The 15491-nt window shown below is 37.1% G+C and overlaps 3 protein-coding genes across 4 annotated transcripts; 2 read left to right on the forward strand and 1 right to left on the reverse strand.

Moving 5' to 3' along the window:
- The first annotated feature begins 1467 nt into the window (after positions 1-1467).
- Positions 1468-7896, forward strand: LOC141604927 (GCN5-related N-acetyltransferase 10, chloroplastic). 2 transcript variants are annotated; one of them, XM_074423500.1, is made up of 4 exons: positions 1468-1925; positions 2105-2157; positions 7233-7412; positions 7497-7896. In XM_074423500.1, exons 1-4 carry the CDS (start codon positions 1521-1523, stop codon positions 7708-7710), a joined length of 852 nt encoding a protein of 283 aa, XP_074279601.1. In that variant the 5' UTR covers positions 1468-1520; the 3' UTR covers positions 7711-7896. The 2 variants fall into 2 exon arrangements, with proteins under 2 accessions (XP_074279601.1, XP_074279602.1); XM_074423501.1 differs by having other exon boundaries at positions 7504-7896.
- On the reverse strand, positions 2331-4276 carry LOC141604925 (pentatricopeptide repeat-containing protein At2g33760). The gene has a single exon (XM_074423495.1). The coding sequence runs from the start codon at positions 4182-4184 to the stop codon at positions 2418-2420; it is 1767 nt and encodes a 588-aa protein (XP_074279596.1). The 5' UTR covers positions 4185-4276; the 3' UTR covers positions 2331-2417.
- Positions 7897-11409: 3513 nt separating the features above from the next.
- On the forward strand, positions 11410-15226 carry LOC141606979 (uncharacterized protein C594.04c-like). Its single transcript, XM_074426357.1, has 3 exons — positions 11410-11652; positions 12839-13102; positions 14547-15226. Exons 1-3 carry the CDS (start codon positions 11410-11412, stop codon positions 15027-15029), a joined length of 990 nt encoding a protein of 329 aa, XP_074282458.1. The 3' UTR covers positions 15030-15226.
- The last annotated feature ends 265 nt before the right edge of the window (positions 15227-15491 follow it).

Here is a 15491-nt window from a genome sequence, read left to right on the forward strand (position 1 = left end):
TCTGGACGAAAATTTTCTTTGTCCGGACCTTGGTCTGGACGAAAATGTTTTTCGTCCGGATTTTTTTTTTTTTTTTTTTTTTTTTTTTTTTTTTTTTTTTTGAAAAAAAAATCATTTTCTGACTTAGATTAATTTTTGGTGCGGTAATCGATAATCGCTAAGTTCTCGTTCATGTTGTTAATTACAAATCCCGTTTTTTTTTTTTTTTGAAAAACCGTCATTTTTTTTTTGTTTGAAAGATTTTAGTGAGACGGAAATTGACTTGTGTTTTAGTGAGACGGAAATTGCATTTTAGTGAGATGGAAATGGAGTTATGTTATGGAGGGCAAACTTGGAAATTTACATTAATTGTCGACGATAATTAGTAAATTGTCGACGACGTATAGCAGGACCCTTTGCATAAGTTCATTACATTTGGACACACTTGGATGGCCCAATGCTATCCGGAAGACTAGACCCGGTTAAATTAACGAAGCCCGAATAACTCGGCTTGTTCATGGTCCAACACTTGAATTGAAAACCCGAGTATGATTCATAGCCCAGATTGGCCCGATCTGAATGTTTATTGTTGAAAATTAACCAATATCATTACAGAATACTCCGTATGATAATAATAGACCTAAAAATAACCCCAAAACCCGAAATAATATAATCCGACCCGATTTGACCTGAATTTTTGCAAACTCGAAAAATGACCTAGACCAAACTAACCCAACCCTGTTGACTAGTTTTTCAAGTCTACTGGAGACTGAAGCTCAAAAAATGACCTAGACCGACCAGTCAGGGTTTCACTCAAAATCCCATAATTCGGGCTAAGTTCTGGCAACACTCTAAGATTATAGTATTACGAACCAGAAGATTAAGAAGGTGGTACTAAACCTCGATAATATCAAGTAACGTCTTTGCATTGTCTTCTTCAAAATATATTTATATTACTTTTTCACATCAGTAAGACAACAAGATGTACCCATGCGAATTGAAGAAAGCCCAAGAGTATATTACTTCTTCAAAATATATTTATATTACTTTTTCACATCCGAGCCTTTTCCTACCATGCGAATTGGCGAAAGCCATGAGCCTAAGATCCTTCCAATCATGCTTTCCTAGTTTCCTTCATTGGGTACTAGTGTACTAATCTACAAGATGTACCCATTTTGTTGCTAAATTTTCGGGTGTTATATTTCCACGAGAAAAAGTAATGTGCCACGAATTTTCTAAAGCAAACTGTCAAATCAAAAAAGTACCACTACACTATAATCTTCGTGGCAATAGTGATAATTGTAGTGGCAATATCATTCCTTGTCACACAAATATAAGCCTTTTCAAATGTTAGGCTTAAACTTAACCACATGGCAACTCCAAGATTCTATGGCCTTGTTTACAAATTACAACCACTTATTTTTTTTGCTGTCCTTTTCAACCCCATAATAATTAATAATAAGGCCATAAATGTACGAAATCTCCATCTTAGAAACTTGTAAAATATAAAACTCATGACATAGTCAAAAACACATAATATAATGGCTAATTTACAATTAAATAACCACATAATTACCATTTCTAGAAGACAATTTCATGGGGAGACCAAGTCCTTAACTCCATATACAAGTCTAACAAAGTTGCTTAAGCAAAGAAGTATAGCTAATGATAGGTTAACAAGGGTTAAAAGTCTAAGCGAAAGTCAGGGCAACAGTGGAACTGGAAATGCTCTGGTGCAGCAGCGTGCACCGGGTTTAAACGATGTGAAGTCGGAAATCATAATCGAACAGACGGGTGATATGGATTGTTTGGTGAAAGAGTATGGTTGGAAAGTTAGGAGAATGGTTGAGTCTAAAGGTGAAATGAAGATGGTTGCTCTTATTCAAGCTCATGCTTTTCATGTTCCGTCTCTGTTTTTCGACGATTTCTTCTTCCATTACTTCCAGGTTTACTTACTTCCCTTTTATATTTACTAAAATTCTGTAGTTTTTATAATAATGGCCTTCTGAGCAATAAGATTGCGTATATCTGAACCTTCTCGGTATTTCCCCTAAAGGTTGCGTACTTCTGACCTCCTTACCTTGGCGATATTACATCATAATCTTACAAAATCAATGTACTGCAGGCTGAAGTTCTTGCTGCCCTCTATTACAGACTGCGGAATTCGCCACCTGACAGGTAAATACTAGACTACCAACTAAATTAGTCGACATCTAGACAACCATACCACATGAATTAGTGCGTCTTGCTTCAGACGGGCCTTTTTGGTCTGAAATAATAAGACGAGATTTTGTAACTATTTTACAGTTAAATGTAACCACTATTGCAAAACCGGTTACCATAATGCCCATCTGAAAAATAAGACGAAAAATGTCCGTCTGAAACAAGAATTTGTGCACATGAAGAGGCTTAAAATTGCAACCATTCAGTAAATCAGGCTACCAATAATCACCACAAGAGCAAACTCCGTCTCTGAAATGATGAAAACGAAGTTTATCCCGGACTATAATTTCTCTATTAGTCACACAAGAAATGAACTTGATAGCTAAATGGCAATCCTCACACATTCTCAAATTCTTGGCAATCCGAATAGTAGTACACCCATTCTTTGCTTTCATCAATCCAAAAGCAATAGCGAGCTTCTCGCTATGGTACCTGAGAGCGTATTCCCTCTCCTCTTCTTCTACTTCATGTAAGACTGACTCTTGTGCAGTAACATAACCAGCTTCACTAATCCTTCCCATTAATTCATCCAAATACCGGTAAATTTCGCGCATTTCTGGGTGAGACTTGTCACCCATGCTAAACAAATGAACTTTTTGATCAACCTCAATAATACTATATCCAACATTCTTCTTCAATTTCTTTTTTATCATTTTATTTCGAATAAATTCAACCTTTTCCATCTTTCCACCCAATGCATAGACATTAGATAGCGTCACGTAATGCCCTGAATCTTCAGGCTCAATAGCCAAGAGCTTCTCGGCAGCTTCGACACCCAAGTCAAAATTCTTGTGTAACTTGCAAGCACCTAGTAATGCTGTCCAAATTGCGGCACCTGGGTTTTTTAGCCCTTGGACATGATTATAAGCTTCATTAAGTAGTCCAGCTCGTCCGAGCAGGTCAACCATACAAACATGGTGTTCTACTCCAGGTTTTACTCCATATTTGGTTGTCATATCGGAAAATATTCTACGCCCTTCATCTACCATCCCGGCATGAGCACAAGCTGATAGTATAGCAACGAACGTGATCACATTAGGTGAGAATCCGTAATGCTTCATTAATTCATACAACTCCATAGCTTCTTTACCATAACCATGAATTCCGTAACCTGAAATCATAGCAGTCCAAGAAACGACATTCCTCTGTTTCATCCCGTCAAAAACTTCCCTCGCTTTCTTCAAATCTCCACATCTCGCATACATGTTAATTAACGTCGTATTGAGAACCACATCCACGTCGAACTTGCGTTCGACAATATAATCATGAACCCAAGAGCCCAATTCAAGCACGCCTAACTGCGCGCAAGCAGAAAGAACCCCGACACAAGTAGCCGAATCCGGCTCAACACCCTCATCCCTCATCAACATGAAAACCTCAATAGCCTGCTTAGCAAACCCATTTTGCTCGTACCCGGATACCATCGCGTTCCACGCAACTAAACTTCTTTCCGGCATTTCATCAAACACCTTCCGTGCAATCCCAACCTCCCCACATTTCGCGTAAAACGTAACCAAAGCCGCTTGAACATACGAATCCAACCCGAACCCATGAATAACCACATGACAGTGAACACATCTCCCTTGTCTCAGCGCCGATACAGCGCTACAGGACTTGATCAGGGAGGTGAAGGTATAGTTTGAAGGAGGGATAAAACAGCTTAGCATTGCATTATAGTAAAAAACGGCGTCGTTTCGACGAGAACCCAGTTTAGAGGAGACTCGAATGAGGGAGTTGAAGAGGTAACTGTCAGGGTTAGTGATTGAGAGAGACAGTTTTCTTGTGTAAGTGGAGGAGTTGCGTGCTGAACAAGCTAAGATTGCTAGCTTTGTGAGGAGTGATCTGCTGCGGTTCGTGCCGGTTTTGATCAGGTAGGCGTGCACTTGTTGTAGTTGTTTCAGTCGCGGTCCCGCTCGTTGGAGGAGTTCGTAGGGTGTTGACGGTGATGGTGACGACAAGGATGAATTGATTGAATCTTCCATGGAACATGGGAAAATGGCGGGTTATTTGTAACTAACGGCTATTTGTAATTAATAAGAGAACTACTCCTGGCAAGATAAAATCGAATCCGAAAAACCGATTGAAAATATCTGAATTGATAACCGATCGAACACCCCATATGAGTTAATAAACGATTGAACACCCGATATGAGTTGCCTGAATAGTATCCAAAACCCGATTTAATCCGAATTGAACTGAAAATCAAATTCAATAATAACTAAATGATACTCGAATATGAATATATTTGCAACGATAAGCTAGGTAGCACCAAAACGGACACAAACACGACATTGACACGTGACACAGCATCCTATGAAATTTAGGAGACGAGACACGTTATTTAAATTTAATAAAATATATATTTTATAGTTATAAACATTCGATTTTATTTTTGTAAAAGTTTTTGATATTAAATTTAAATAAGTGAAGGTAAAACTTGTCTTGACTCTTGATTATAACTCATTTTCATTTCTCATTCAAACTCATCCTCTAATCAATCTCTTTCGAGTGCTCATTTCTCGTCTAAAGAACATCATTCACCCCAAATGATGTCCAAATACCATGGACACGCGTCGGACACGGCCCAAATGCCATGGACACGCGTAGGACACGTGCCTAAATAAATGTAGAAAGTTAGACACGGCTTTATAGGTGTCCGACACGTTTCAGGGTGTGTCCGAGGAGTGTCGGTGTCCGACACGGTGTCAGATACGACACGACGATTAAGAGAAGTCTCTGTACTACCTAGACGATAAGAACTGAAATGATTGACCTGAATTAAAAATTTCATTTTGAAGCTAATATAAAATCTTTAATTGTTACTGTGTAGTATTATGAGTTGCCAGTTGGAAAAGAGAAACCGACATTTGTTTTGCTGCAACTTTTTTTTTTTTCAAATAAGTTACTTGTAAAAAAATTAGATTGTCAATTTAATTGATTTATCCATACATATCTTGTAAAATATGAAAGGGGGCTGATTTATATCGACGACGTTTTAGTAAATATCGACGACGTTTTAAAAAAAAAAAGACGATAACTGCCCTTCCACTCATCCAACACTTTCTCTCTCTAAAAAATTTCCTCTCAAATTCAACTAAAAATCTACTAAATTAAAAAAGAAAAAACCAACAACAACAATTAACAGCATGACGGATCCCGAATCACCGGTACTTAAACAACTTAATCGCTTCATTATTTGGTTAATTTTTATTTTTTTTGCGCACCGTTAAATCTATTCGATAATTGATTTACGTCACGTATTAGTAATAGTAAATATTGCAATTGTTCTGCGTAAATCTGAAATTTGTACGTCTAAGGTTGAACCATGGACCAAACTTTGAAATCTAAACGTTGGAAACCAACGTTTGCCATGGTCCAAATGTGGGAAACCAACGTTGGCCATGGTCCAAACGTTGGAATCCCACTTTGGCCATGGAGCAAACCTCAAGACCCAACGTTTGCCATGGAGTGAATGTTGAATTTCAACTTTCAACCATGGACGAACCACGAATCCCTACGTTCAACCATGGATGAAAGTTAAAATTCAACTTTCTACCATGGCTTAAACGTTGAATACCAACGTTTGCACCATGGATATGTCCAAGAAAGTCAAAGCTGGATATGTCTCTACTTTGCTCCATGCCCCTTCGTTTCTCTGCCATTTCAATCAACAATATAGCAACCCTTCAATTCTCAGCATTACTTTCATCATGGTGAACCACATCAAACGTACCCATTATTCCCACCATTACTTTCATCATCAATTTCATCATCATACATCTACACCAGTACACCATACATCACCACTTAAGTTCACCATACTAACACATCAATCAAACCACCTCCACCAATTCAGGCCACCAGCCGAGCACACAAAACCACCACGACAAGCAGCCCAACCATCATGCTCTCCCATTTCCATCCATCAAACCACCATCCTCTGAAACCCAGCTGCTCCAATTCACCACCGTGCTCCAACCAGCATCAATTCGTTCACCCACCACCGAGCCCAAACTTGGGATCAATTCAATCTCCAATGAAGGCGAAAATGAAGAATGCGAGAAGTATAGTCGGGTTCAAGGCTGACCCACTCAAATCGACGAAGACCCGACACGAAAACCAAGTATCGGGTCCAATACAAGAGCCATCGTGCAACTTCAGAACAGCCAAGGCAGTGGCCGTGCAACTTCTACCGTTCAGAGCGAGTTGGACCGAGGGACTTCGTTCCGGTGGACGGTGGTGGAAGGTGGTTTAGTTTTGGGTGGGGTTTTTTTTGTTTTTTTTTTTAATTAGAGAGGATATGCCTGTTTGGTAAACAACGGATTAATTTCAGCATAAGCAGATTGCAAAAGCAGATTATAAATGACAGCTTTTATCAGAAGGTTTGACTAGCATATTATAATTAGCATAATTAATTTGAGTGTTTGGTAAATGGCAGATTACGATTAGTAGATTGTTAGTTTTCTTTGTAAAATGGAGAAAAATTTCCTATTTTACAATATGCTAACCAATATGCTAGGGTCAGCAGCATATTGTAAAACAGCATATGCTGTTTCAATATATATGCTGTTTACCAAACACTAAAATTAGCATATTGATTGGTCAAACATGCTAAAACCCTTGAATATGCTAAAAATTGGTCAATATGTCGTTTACCAAACAGCGCCTATGTGTTGTTTAGTGAGAGAGTAGGGGTAGAGTCCGTCTTTTTTTTTTAAAACGTCGTCGATAGTTACTAAATCGTCGATGTTTACAAATTGGGATATATAATATGAATAATTATAATAGTTGAGCCCCAACCATAAGCTGCTCAACTATTATAATTATTCCTATTAATATACTCCGTATATAATTATTATCGTGATTTTTGTTACGACATATATGTAATTGAATTTATGTAATTCAATTTTATTTTATGCGATTTCTGAATATCTATGTTTAATTAATTGTGGTCAAACTGAACAACAATTTAATAAATTGTCAATTCCGGCTTTATTTGAGAAAATTGATATTTCTAAAAAATAGAACAGGTATGCATGTCTTGTGGCGGAGCATGCAAAGGAGGACGACGCCTCAACGATATCACTCCCTCACCAACTCGTTGGTGTAGTCGATATAACAGTACTAAGAGACGGTGATGTTCTCCGACACCTTGAAGGAGCTCAAGAATACTTGTACGTTTCAGGAATTGCTGTCCCCGATAATTACAGGTTAACACCATACCATATCATTCATATTCTAGCTAAATCCTAATAAAATCAGAAATTATATCATTGTTTAAATTTCTTGTGTAGGAGACAGAAAGTGGCAACAGTTCTACTTCAAGCTTGTGAAGTGATATCAGTGTTATGGGGGCATCAATATCTAGTGTTAAGAGCGTACGAGGATGATTTGGGTGCGCGTGCATTGTACACGAATGCTGGGTATAGACTGGTGGCTAGAGACCCTATTTGGGTCACTTGGATCGGGAGAAAACGTCGAATCCTTATGGTTAAACGTCTCTGGTGATTTAACCATTGCATCTTAGGTATTCTTATTCTTTTGGTCAAAATTGGTTATTTGCAGGGAATTAAAATGTCCTAGTTACTCTGTTCCTCTACAATGTATGGAGCTCTAGAAGTTTATGTAAATATATTTTCGGTATCAATTCTCTTGTATAAGTCGTTCTCATAGTTAAGATTATCATGCGACAAATTAAGGGGCGTCTCAAACTTTTGGGAGGCCATAATACTTGGTGAAAACATGGATGAATATTGATTTAACCGCTCCTATCGACTAGGCAAAATTTGTACCTTTATCTATTCTATTAATATATACTTCGTACTACCCATTGCGCCTATAAGTTTTTTTGAAACTCATACCACACATATGTGTAAATCTAAAACGATACCCATGGAAACTTTTAACGATTTATGATAATACTCATCTCTTTTATGAAATATTTTGAATGTGTTAAATAAGCAAATAATATTTTCACACCCTTTATTTTCACACGTATTCTGAATGTGTTAAATAAGCAAATAATATTTTGAATGCTATATGCTCGTAGCCTCTCCTTTGTATTTATTTGATATCGTTACTTTATTTGGGGTAACATCGCTAACACTCCCGGTTTCCAAGATAAAAGTTTTAGATATTAGTAGTCGGAAACTGGGGTATTACAGTTAATAAGGGCCGTCAGTCCGTCACCCCCCCCTCTACGGCTCTTAAACAATGAAAATTCTAATTAAAATGTCTATTTTTCTTTGGTCTAAACTACTTCATTACTTATTCATTTGTCCTCTATAATATTTAATTTATATTTTTGTCACGTAACTCCTAACATTGATCTTTGCTATTGTTCACCACTTCACCCATGAACACCCTTAGATCAGGTGTTTAAATTTATGACGGTTGTTCCTCTATTTGGTTATTTGTTTACCTACTCCATTTTTAAGTGTGTCGGTCAATTGTACCTTTAGACTTGGCAAATGGATCAATCAGGTCGGGCTTGGGTCGGGTCAGTTTCGGGTCGGGTTGGGTTATTTCGGGTCTGAGTCATTTTCGGATCAACTTTTACCAAGTAATTCATCGATACTAATCTGTTTCCATCAATAAACATTCGGGTTGGTTTATAGCGAGTTGGGTCAGTTCGGGTTTCAGGTCAAGCTCGGGTCTTGAATCCGGGTGTCGGCTCAAGTTATTGAGGTCGGATCAATTTTGTCGGGTTTATTTTAAGAATGTCTTTAATGGGCAATTTTATCCCCTACTCAATTTGGTTTACTTGTCATCTAGTAATTGTACTCCTCCTCTTTCCTTAGTCTTTGTACCCACACGAAAGGTAAACAAATGATCGAGACGGAGTGAGTAGATTATTTGATAATTTCATATTTTAGCTATCATTGGGTGGAATATCATTTGGGCTAATTAATTGGACTTATGATCAGCTTTATAATGTTAAACAACATTGCAAGGAAGACCAGGGACCAGTGGGCACATGGCTAAGGTTGGTGTTGGTGGTAAAGGGGGTTTAAAAGGGGTGTGATGGTTCGGCGCATGGTGGTTAGAGGGGACCAACCTATTGTCATTGGTTATAACCTGTGAGGTTTTAGATTGTGGGCCAAGATTAAGGATTTGGGAATATGATTAGCCACACTATTATCGTTGTTAATCTTGTTGGAATCATCATTATCATTTTCACTTTAGCTAAAGTGCATTTCTTTGTTAAGTGATCTTTGTGATTATTGTTTTAACATTTTTTTTTTGTCGTGAAGAGAGTCATGAAGGTAATTTTTATGCTGACGAGATTTGAACACAGGTTATGAACATCATTTTTGGTGACTTTATCAACTAAGTTAATTGATATCTGTAACATCAACCAAAGTGGCTTCAGTGTAGTGAAGCGTAGGAGTGCCTCAAAGCGTTGCAAAATGGCAAAGAATTGAGAGGTCTCGTGTTCGACTCCCTACACGAGAGTGTTGCGGTATCCACCTGCCATCAAGGGCAACCTTGATGACTTACCTGGTCCCCGAGAGGTATCCGGGTGTTCCCTTGGGTAACCAAAAAAAAAATATTGGAAATGAAAAATTGATCGTCTACCACGTAGATACTAAATGAGAAACGAATTTGTCCTAACCAGTAAGAAAATCAGTTTCACTCATCAAGGATACGCGACATGATTGGCTTATGCTCGATAAAATATAAAACGGTATGATAAAATACGAAAAGGGTGTGTGTAGGAGAAGAGACTCGAGAGAGTACAATTCAATGAGCCGAGTCAGCTTATGAGCAACGCATAATTGACTTATACTCGATAGTTAATTCAAAAGTTAAATAAATTAAGTCGAGCGGAGCCGAACACAAACGGTAATTCATCAAGAGAGCTCTTGTAGAGATTAGAGAGATGTATTAAATTTTGATTGGGGTGTAATTAGTTCATTGTTGCTTGATCATGTTGGCAATGATTTGTCATCATGAGCCTTTTTCAGCCTCGGATGTGCACTTAAACTTGGAGAGTAAAGTAATGCAAGAATATGTACCAAAATCAGTGTAGTTGCTTTGCGCCGTCTAGAGGATTATATTTTACCAAAGAGCGGGGTTCCTAGTTTTAAATTAATCTTCATTGTAACATTTGTAAGCAAGATAAAATAGTAAGAACCTCTTTTCTGGAATTAATTTTAGTAAAGTTCAGTCACTTCAGTTTAGTTTTATTCAATTCAGTTTATCTTATCTCTTCATGAATTACCTTTTTTGTTCAGTTTAATTAAGCTCTATTAAATTCAGTTCAGCTACATTTAAATAAGTTCAGTTTAGCTCTTTTCAGCCAAAAAGAACATGACCTAAATCAAATCCGACTGAGGAGTGACTTATTACTCGTAGTTTATAAGGTGGTTAATCATCTCCTAATTTGTTGATACATGACACTCGCATGTAATATCTCTGTATGAATTCGAGCCATCTTCACATGCATGTCTTGAAACTAATTTACAAGTTACAAGGTTCTTGTATAAAGAACTTAACCATCTTAGACCTTATTGACTTTTACTTCAAAATTTGTCTTCAAAAATCTTGACATATTTTACGCGGGTTAAATCACAATACTTTTAAGTTGAGTTAGGTTCATGTTAAGACATCATATTCAGTAAAGAGTAGGGTGAGTCCTTAAGTTATCAGCAAACATTTAATCTTAATATTTTATTTATCACATAACTAAATTCATTTATTTCTTTTCAAATTTAAAACAATAAAATATTTTATTTGGATCAAGAAAATTAAGCCAATTTAGTAACTTGTTCATCATTTGAGATTGGTTGTTTTGTTTGGCAAATTCTCATTTATCATCATAAGCTAATAACTTCTCATAACCGGTTAAAATAATGTAAAAATGAAAAACTGGTTATGAGAGTTCACATATATATTTTCGTCACAAACAAGAATAGTACTCGTAATTGTTTAGGGCAAATAGAGTATTATCAATTTGCCCTCACATCGGTTTTCTTTCAATTCGAATCAAATTTCATAAATCAAATCAGTTCTTATTGATTCTAGCACCAACTTTACTAATTATATATTAAAAAAAATCCCAAAACCCACACTCCCTAAAGTGATCAAATGTCCTATAAAAAACACCTCCCTAATTAGTTCATGTACACTAATGATTTGTAGTAATTCCTAACTCCAACTCTTTTACATTAATCCTCTATATTCACAAATACAAAACTCAAAACAATGGAGACAACAAAAAAGAGCAATCAAAACAAGCTAATTAATGCAGGATTAGCAATAGTAGCACCATTACCATCTATACTCTTCTACCTTGCCTTTCTCCACAATTACACTAATCCTAACCATTGTCTTTCCTCTCTTTGGTCATGGTGCTACAACCATCCTGTCCTTCTCACTTTTGTGCTTTTCTTCCTTAATATCAATGTCTTGTTTTGGACCATTGCTCAGCTTCAATCTAGCCATTGGGTACGATCACGACTCTCTCTTAGACTGTTCTAGTCCTTTTTAAGTTCAGACATACATTTTTCATGTATGATACGTTATCATCTGGTGAAGTAGACTCATTTTCCTTAAAATTTTGAAAATAAATATCATGTACTCTTTACATATAATCACATATGGCCAACATTTTTAAGATCATAACTCTCTTTTACTAATCTTTTTAAGTTTCGGCGCACAGGAGTAAAGGTATGACACGCTATCATCTGGTAACGAAAACTCATTTTTCTTAAAATTTTGAAACTAAATATAATATGCTCATATATTCCAACATATTTACGATCACAACCTCTCTTACTAGTCTTTTTATACGGAGTACCTAGTTTTACTTAGTACAAACATATCTATTTTACCATTAAAACGGATCTAAATATCATTATTTAATGATAGTAGAGACTAACTTTTACTAATCCCTTCTCCCTAAACAGTTGGGCACTATAAAAGTGATATTTATTTGACCCTTTTTTTGTTTAAAACGATTATACTCATTTAAAATAAGAATTTACGGTCTTTTTAAGTTTTGGCACACATTTTCCATGTATGACACGTTATTATCCGGTGAAAGGCGGGTATAGTGCCGAGCATTGTACAACCATAATCAATCTTGTTGAGCTTATGTGTATTTTTTTTCGAGCTCTTATATTTTATTTTTATTTTTTTTAATTTTTTGATGTCAAAAATTAAAATTTAATTGAATTCCTATATATTATTTTTGAATTTTATTATAATTTTTTAAGTTCAATATTTTTATAATAGAGCTCGGATTTTTTAAAACAAAACTCAATTCTAAAGCTCGGGTTCTTTTCTATAAAACTAATATAACTGGTTATATAGTCTATTTAGAGCATGTTTGGCCTCGATTCTCAAAAATGAGTTTTTTGTTTTTCAAGCTTAATTTTTTAAAAGTGTTTTTCAAAAGCAGAAACAACAAATAGCTGCTTCTATTTCTACGGGCAAAAATATGGATTTTTAGCTTTTAAGAAATTTTGTTTAACTTTTAGAAAATTATGTGTTTGGCCAAAAAGTATTTTTGAGTCCAAAAACACTTTTAGAAACTAGACCAAACACACATTTAGTGGGTATGGTGAACAATAGATTACAAATTAAACGTCGGAAAAATGATACTAAAACTAAGAATGGTAATGTGGTGCAGATGATACATCCATACTGGCCGGCGGTGCCGATAATGATAGTGTACTACTATGCAACTCACCCTACAGGCAACTATAATCCATGGAGGTCCAAAATGGTGATTATATTAACATCAATATGGAGTTTAAGGCTTTCTCATAATTATTTTCGCCGTGAAAATTGGCAATGGGGTTCTAAAGAAGACTGGCGTTTCACTGATTTGGGCCACCAGTATGGTGCTAATTGGTGGTGGATCTCATTTTTTACCATCTACTTTTCTCAGCAGGTGAATTTTATTCCCTTTATACTCCCTTTATCTTACTTGTATCAGTTGGTCTCTCTTAGAACGGTCATATACGTCTTAAGGGTATGTTTGGATAACAAAAGTGGAGGGAAAGGGAGGGGAGGGGGAAGGAGGGAAGGGAAAGGGAGGGGGAATGGGGGAAGGGAAAGGGAGGGGGAATGGGGTGTGGGTGTTTGGATACAATTTCCCTCCAAATCTTGTCTATTGTGGAGAGATTTTGATTAGGCTTGGATACAATTTCTCTCCCCCTCCATTTCCCTCGACACTCATTTGCTATCCAAATAAGGGATTTTAAATCATCTACTCTCCCTCCCTTTCTTTTCCCTCCAAATACCTCAATCCAAACACACCCCATGGTATGTTTGGATAACAAAAGTGGAGGGAAAGGGAGGGGAGGGGGGAGGAGGGAAGGGGAAGGGTAATGGAGTGAGGTTGTTTGGATACAATTTCCCTCCAAATCTTTACTATTGTGGAGAGATTTTGATTAGGCTTGGAGGAGGGAAATTGGATCCCTCCAAATCTCTCCCCCTCCATTTCCCTCCACCCTCATTTCCTATCCAAACAAGGGATTTTAAATCCCCCACTCTCCCTCCCTTTCTTTTCCCTCCAAATCCCTCAATCCAAACACACCCTAAGTGTGTCATTTCCTAGGCATTTTTTTTTGTCCAATCAATCTGTTTGACCCGTTTTATTGTTTAAGACGGACAATTTGTGTACTTGTATTATCCCCATTACCCCAATCATTCTTTTGAGAAATCATGTGAATAATTGGAAATTAGCATTCTGGATTAACAGAAGTCTGGAAAATTATTGCCTGATGTTTGAGTCCTATGGTCAATTATACCCCATCACCCTTTAAAGCTCTACCCATATCCACTCCAATTGGGATGGATTAGGTGCGATACGCACTTGTACCAACCTCAGTGACATCCCTACTCATGGATGTAGGGTGATATAGTACTATAGGTTAGAAATGGTATACATTGATTGAAGGTGTTTAGTTATTATCCACAAAAGACGGTCTTATGTGTGAGACAAATAACAAATTAATCAACTATATAATTAAGGGAACTATGCATGTAGACCTGTTAAATGGGTTGCGTCTGCTCAGTGCCAGTCCATGTCATTGCGGTTTTGCATACATTTGAGTCAGTTCAGGTCTTTTCTGGTTCGGGTATGATATTAGTGTCATTTCGGTAATTTGGGTCAAATCTGGTGTCAGATCGTTTTTGGTTCGTTTATTCTGATACTGGTAGTCAATAAGAGCATTTGGGTCTAGTTACTTTACCAGGTGTATATATATGCATATGGGTTGATCTTACATGTGAAACCGTGTCACAAAAAAACTCATGGCTGTGCAAATTAAGTAAGGAGTATGACATTATCTGATTTTTCGTGATAATAACAACTTTCAAATGTGTGACAGATTTTTCTGATGGGAGTAACCCTTCCTTACTACATCATCCACACTATTGAGGCACCATGGAGCATTTGGGATTTTGTTGCAACAGCCATGTGCTTGACCGGCATCATTGTCGCTTACTTTGCTGACACTCAGCTTCATGAGTTTAGAACCATGAATGCCAAACTGGAAGCGTCTGGGAAATCTGTCATTCCCATTTTGAATGCACACTTATGGCAGTACTCTCGGCACCCAAACTACTTTGGGGAGCAATTGTGGTGGTGGGGACTTGGGATCTTTGCTTGGAGCCTCGGACAAGGGTGGGCATTCATCGGTGCTTTTGTTAATACCTTGTGCTTAGCTTATGTGACTACCCTTGTTGAAGAGAGAATGCTTAAGCAACCCTTCAGAGCTGAAGTGTACAGAGAATACCAGAAAACGACACCAGTTTGGATCCCATGGTTCAAGTCATCATCCCTTAAGGAGACAAAAGATAAGACAATTTGACTTACCATTGTTCAAATCCCTTTGTAATTGTGTGTTCTTGTCTTTACTCGTTCTGTCGATTCCGTGCATGATCACTGCTTGTTTGCTAGATTTCTGTATGGTATATCTCCTTTGTTTTTCTGGTTTTTCTCATGTCACTCTAAATCTCTCATGTACCCAACTGTATAGATCAATATCAATTTCCTTCGCATCTTAAATTCCTTAGTAATGGTTACACAATACACTCTTAATCAGTTTCACCTGAGGCTGCATAGATCTCCAGGCCCTTGGCCCTGTTACTAGAAACTGGTTCACTTGAAGTTCCGTGTTCTTCCCTGCAGACATTCTTTGTTTGTATGGTTGAATTAAGCCTAGTTAAATGGTCCTTCGTTTGCTTGGAGAAAAAATTTAGTTCTGTGATTTAACTAGATGGAAGGGCATAAACTTGGGTACGATGGTTCTTCAGTGGGTTCAGGTAATAAC

Source organism: Silene latifolia, chromosome 10 (assembly GCF_048544455.1).
Source record: "Silene latifolia isolate original U9 population chromosome 10, ASM4854445v1, whole genome shotgun sequence".
In the NCBI taxonomy this organism is placed as follows: Eukaryota; Viridiplantae; Streptophyta; class Magnoliopsida; order Caryophyllales; family Caryophyllaceae; genus Silene; species Silene latifolia.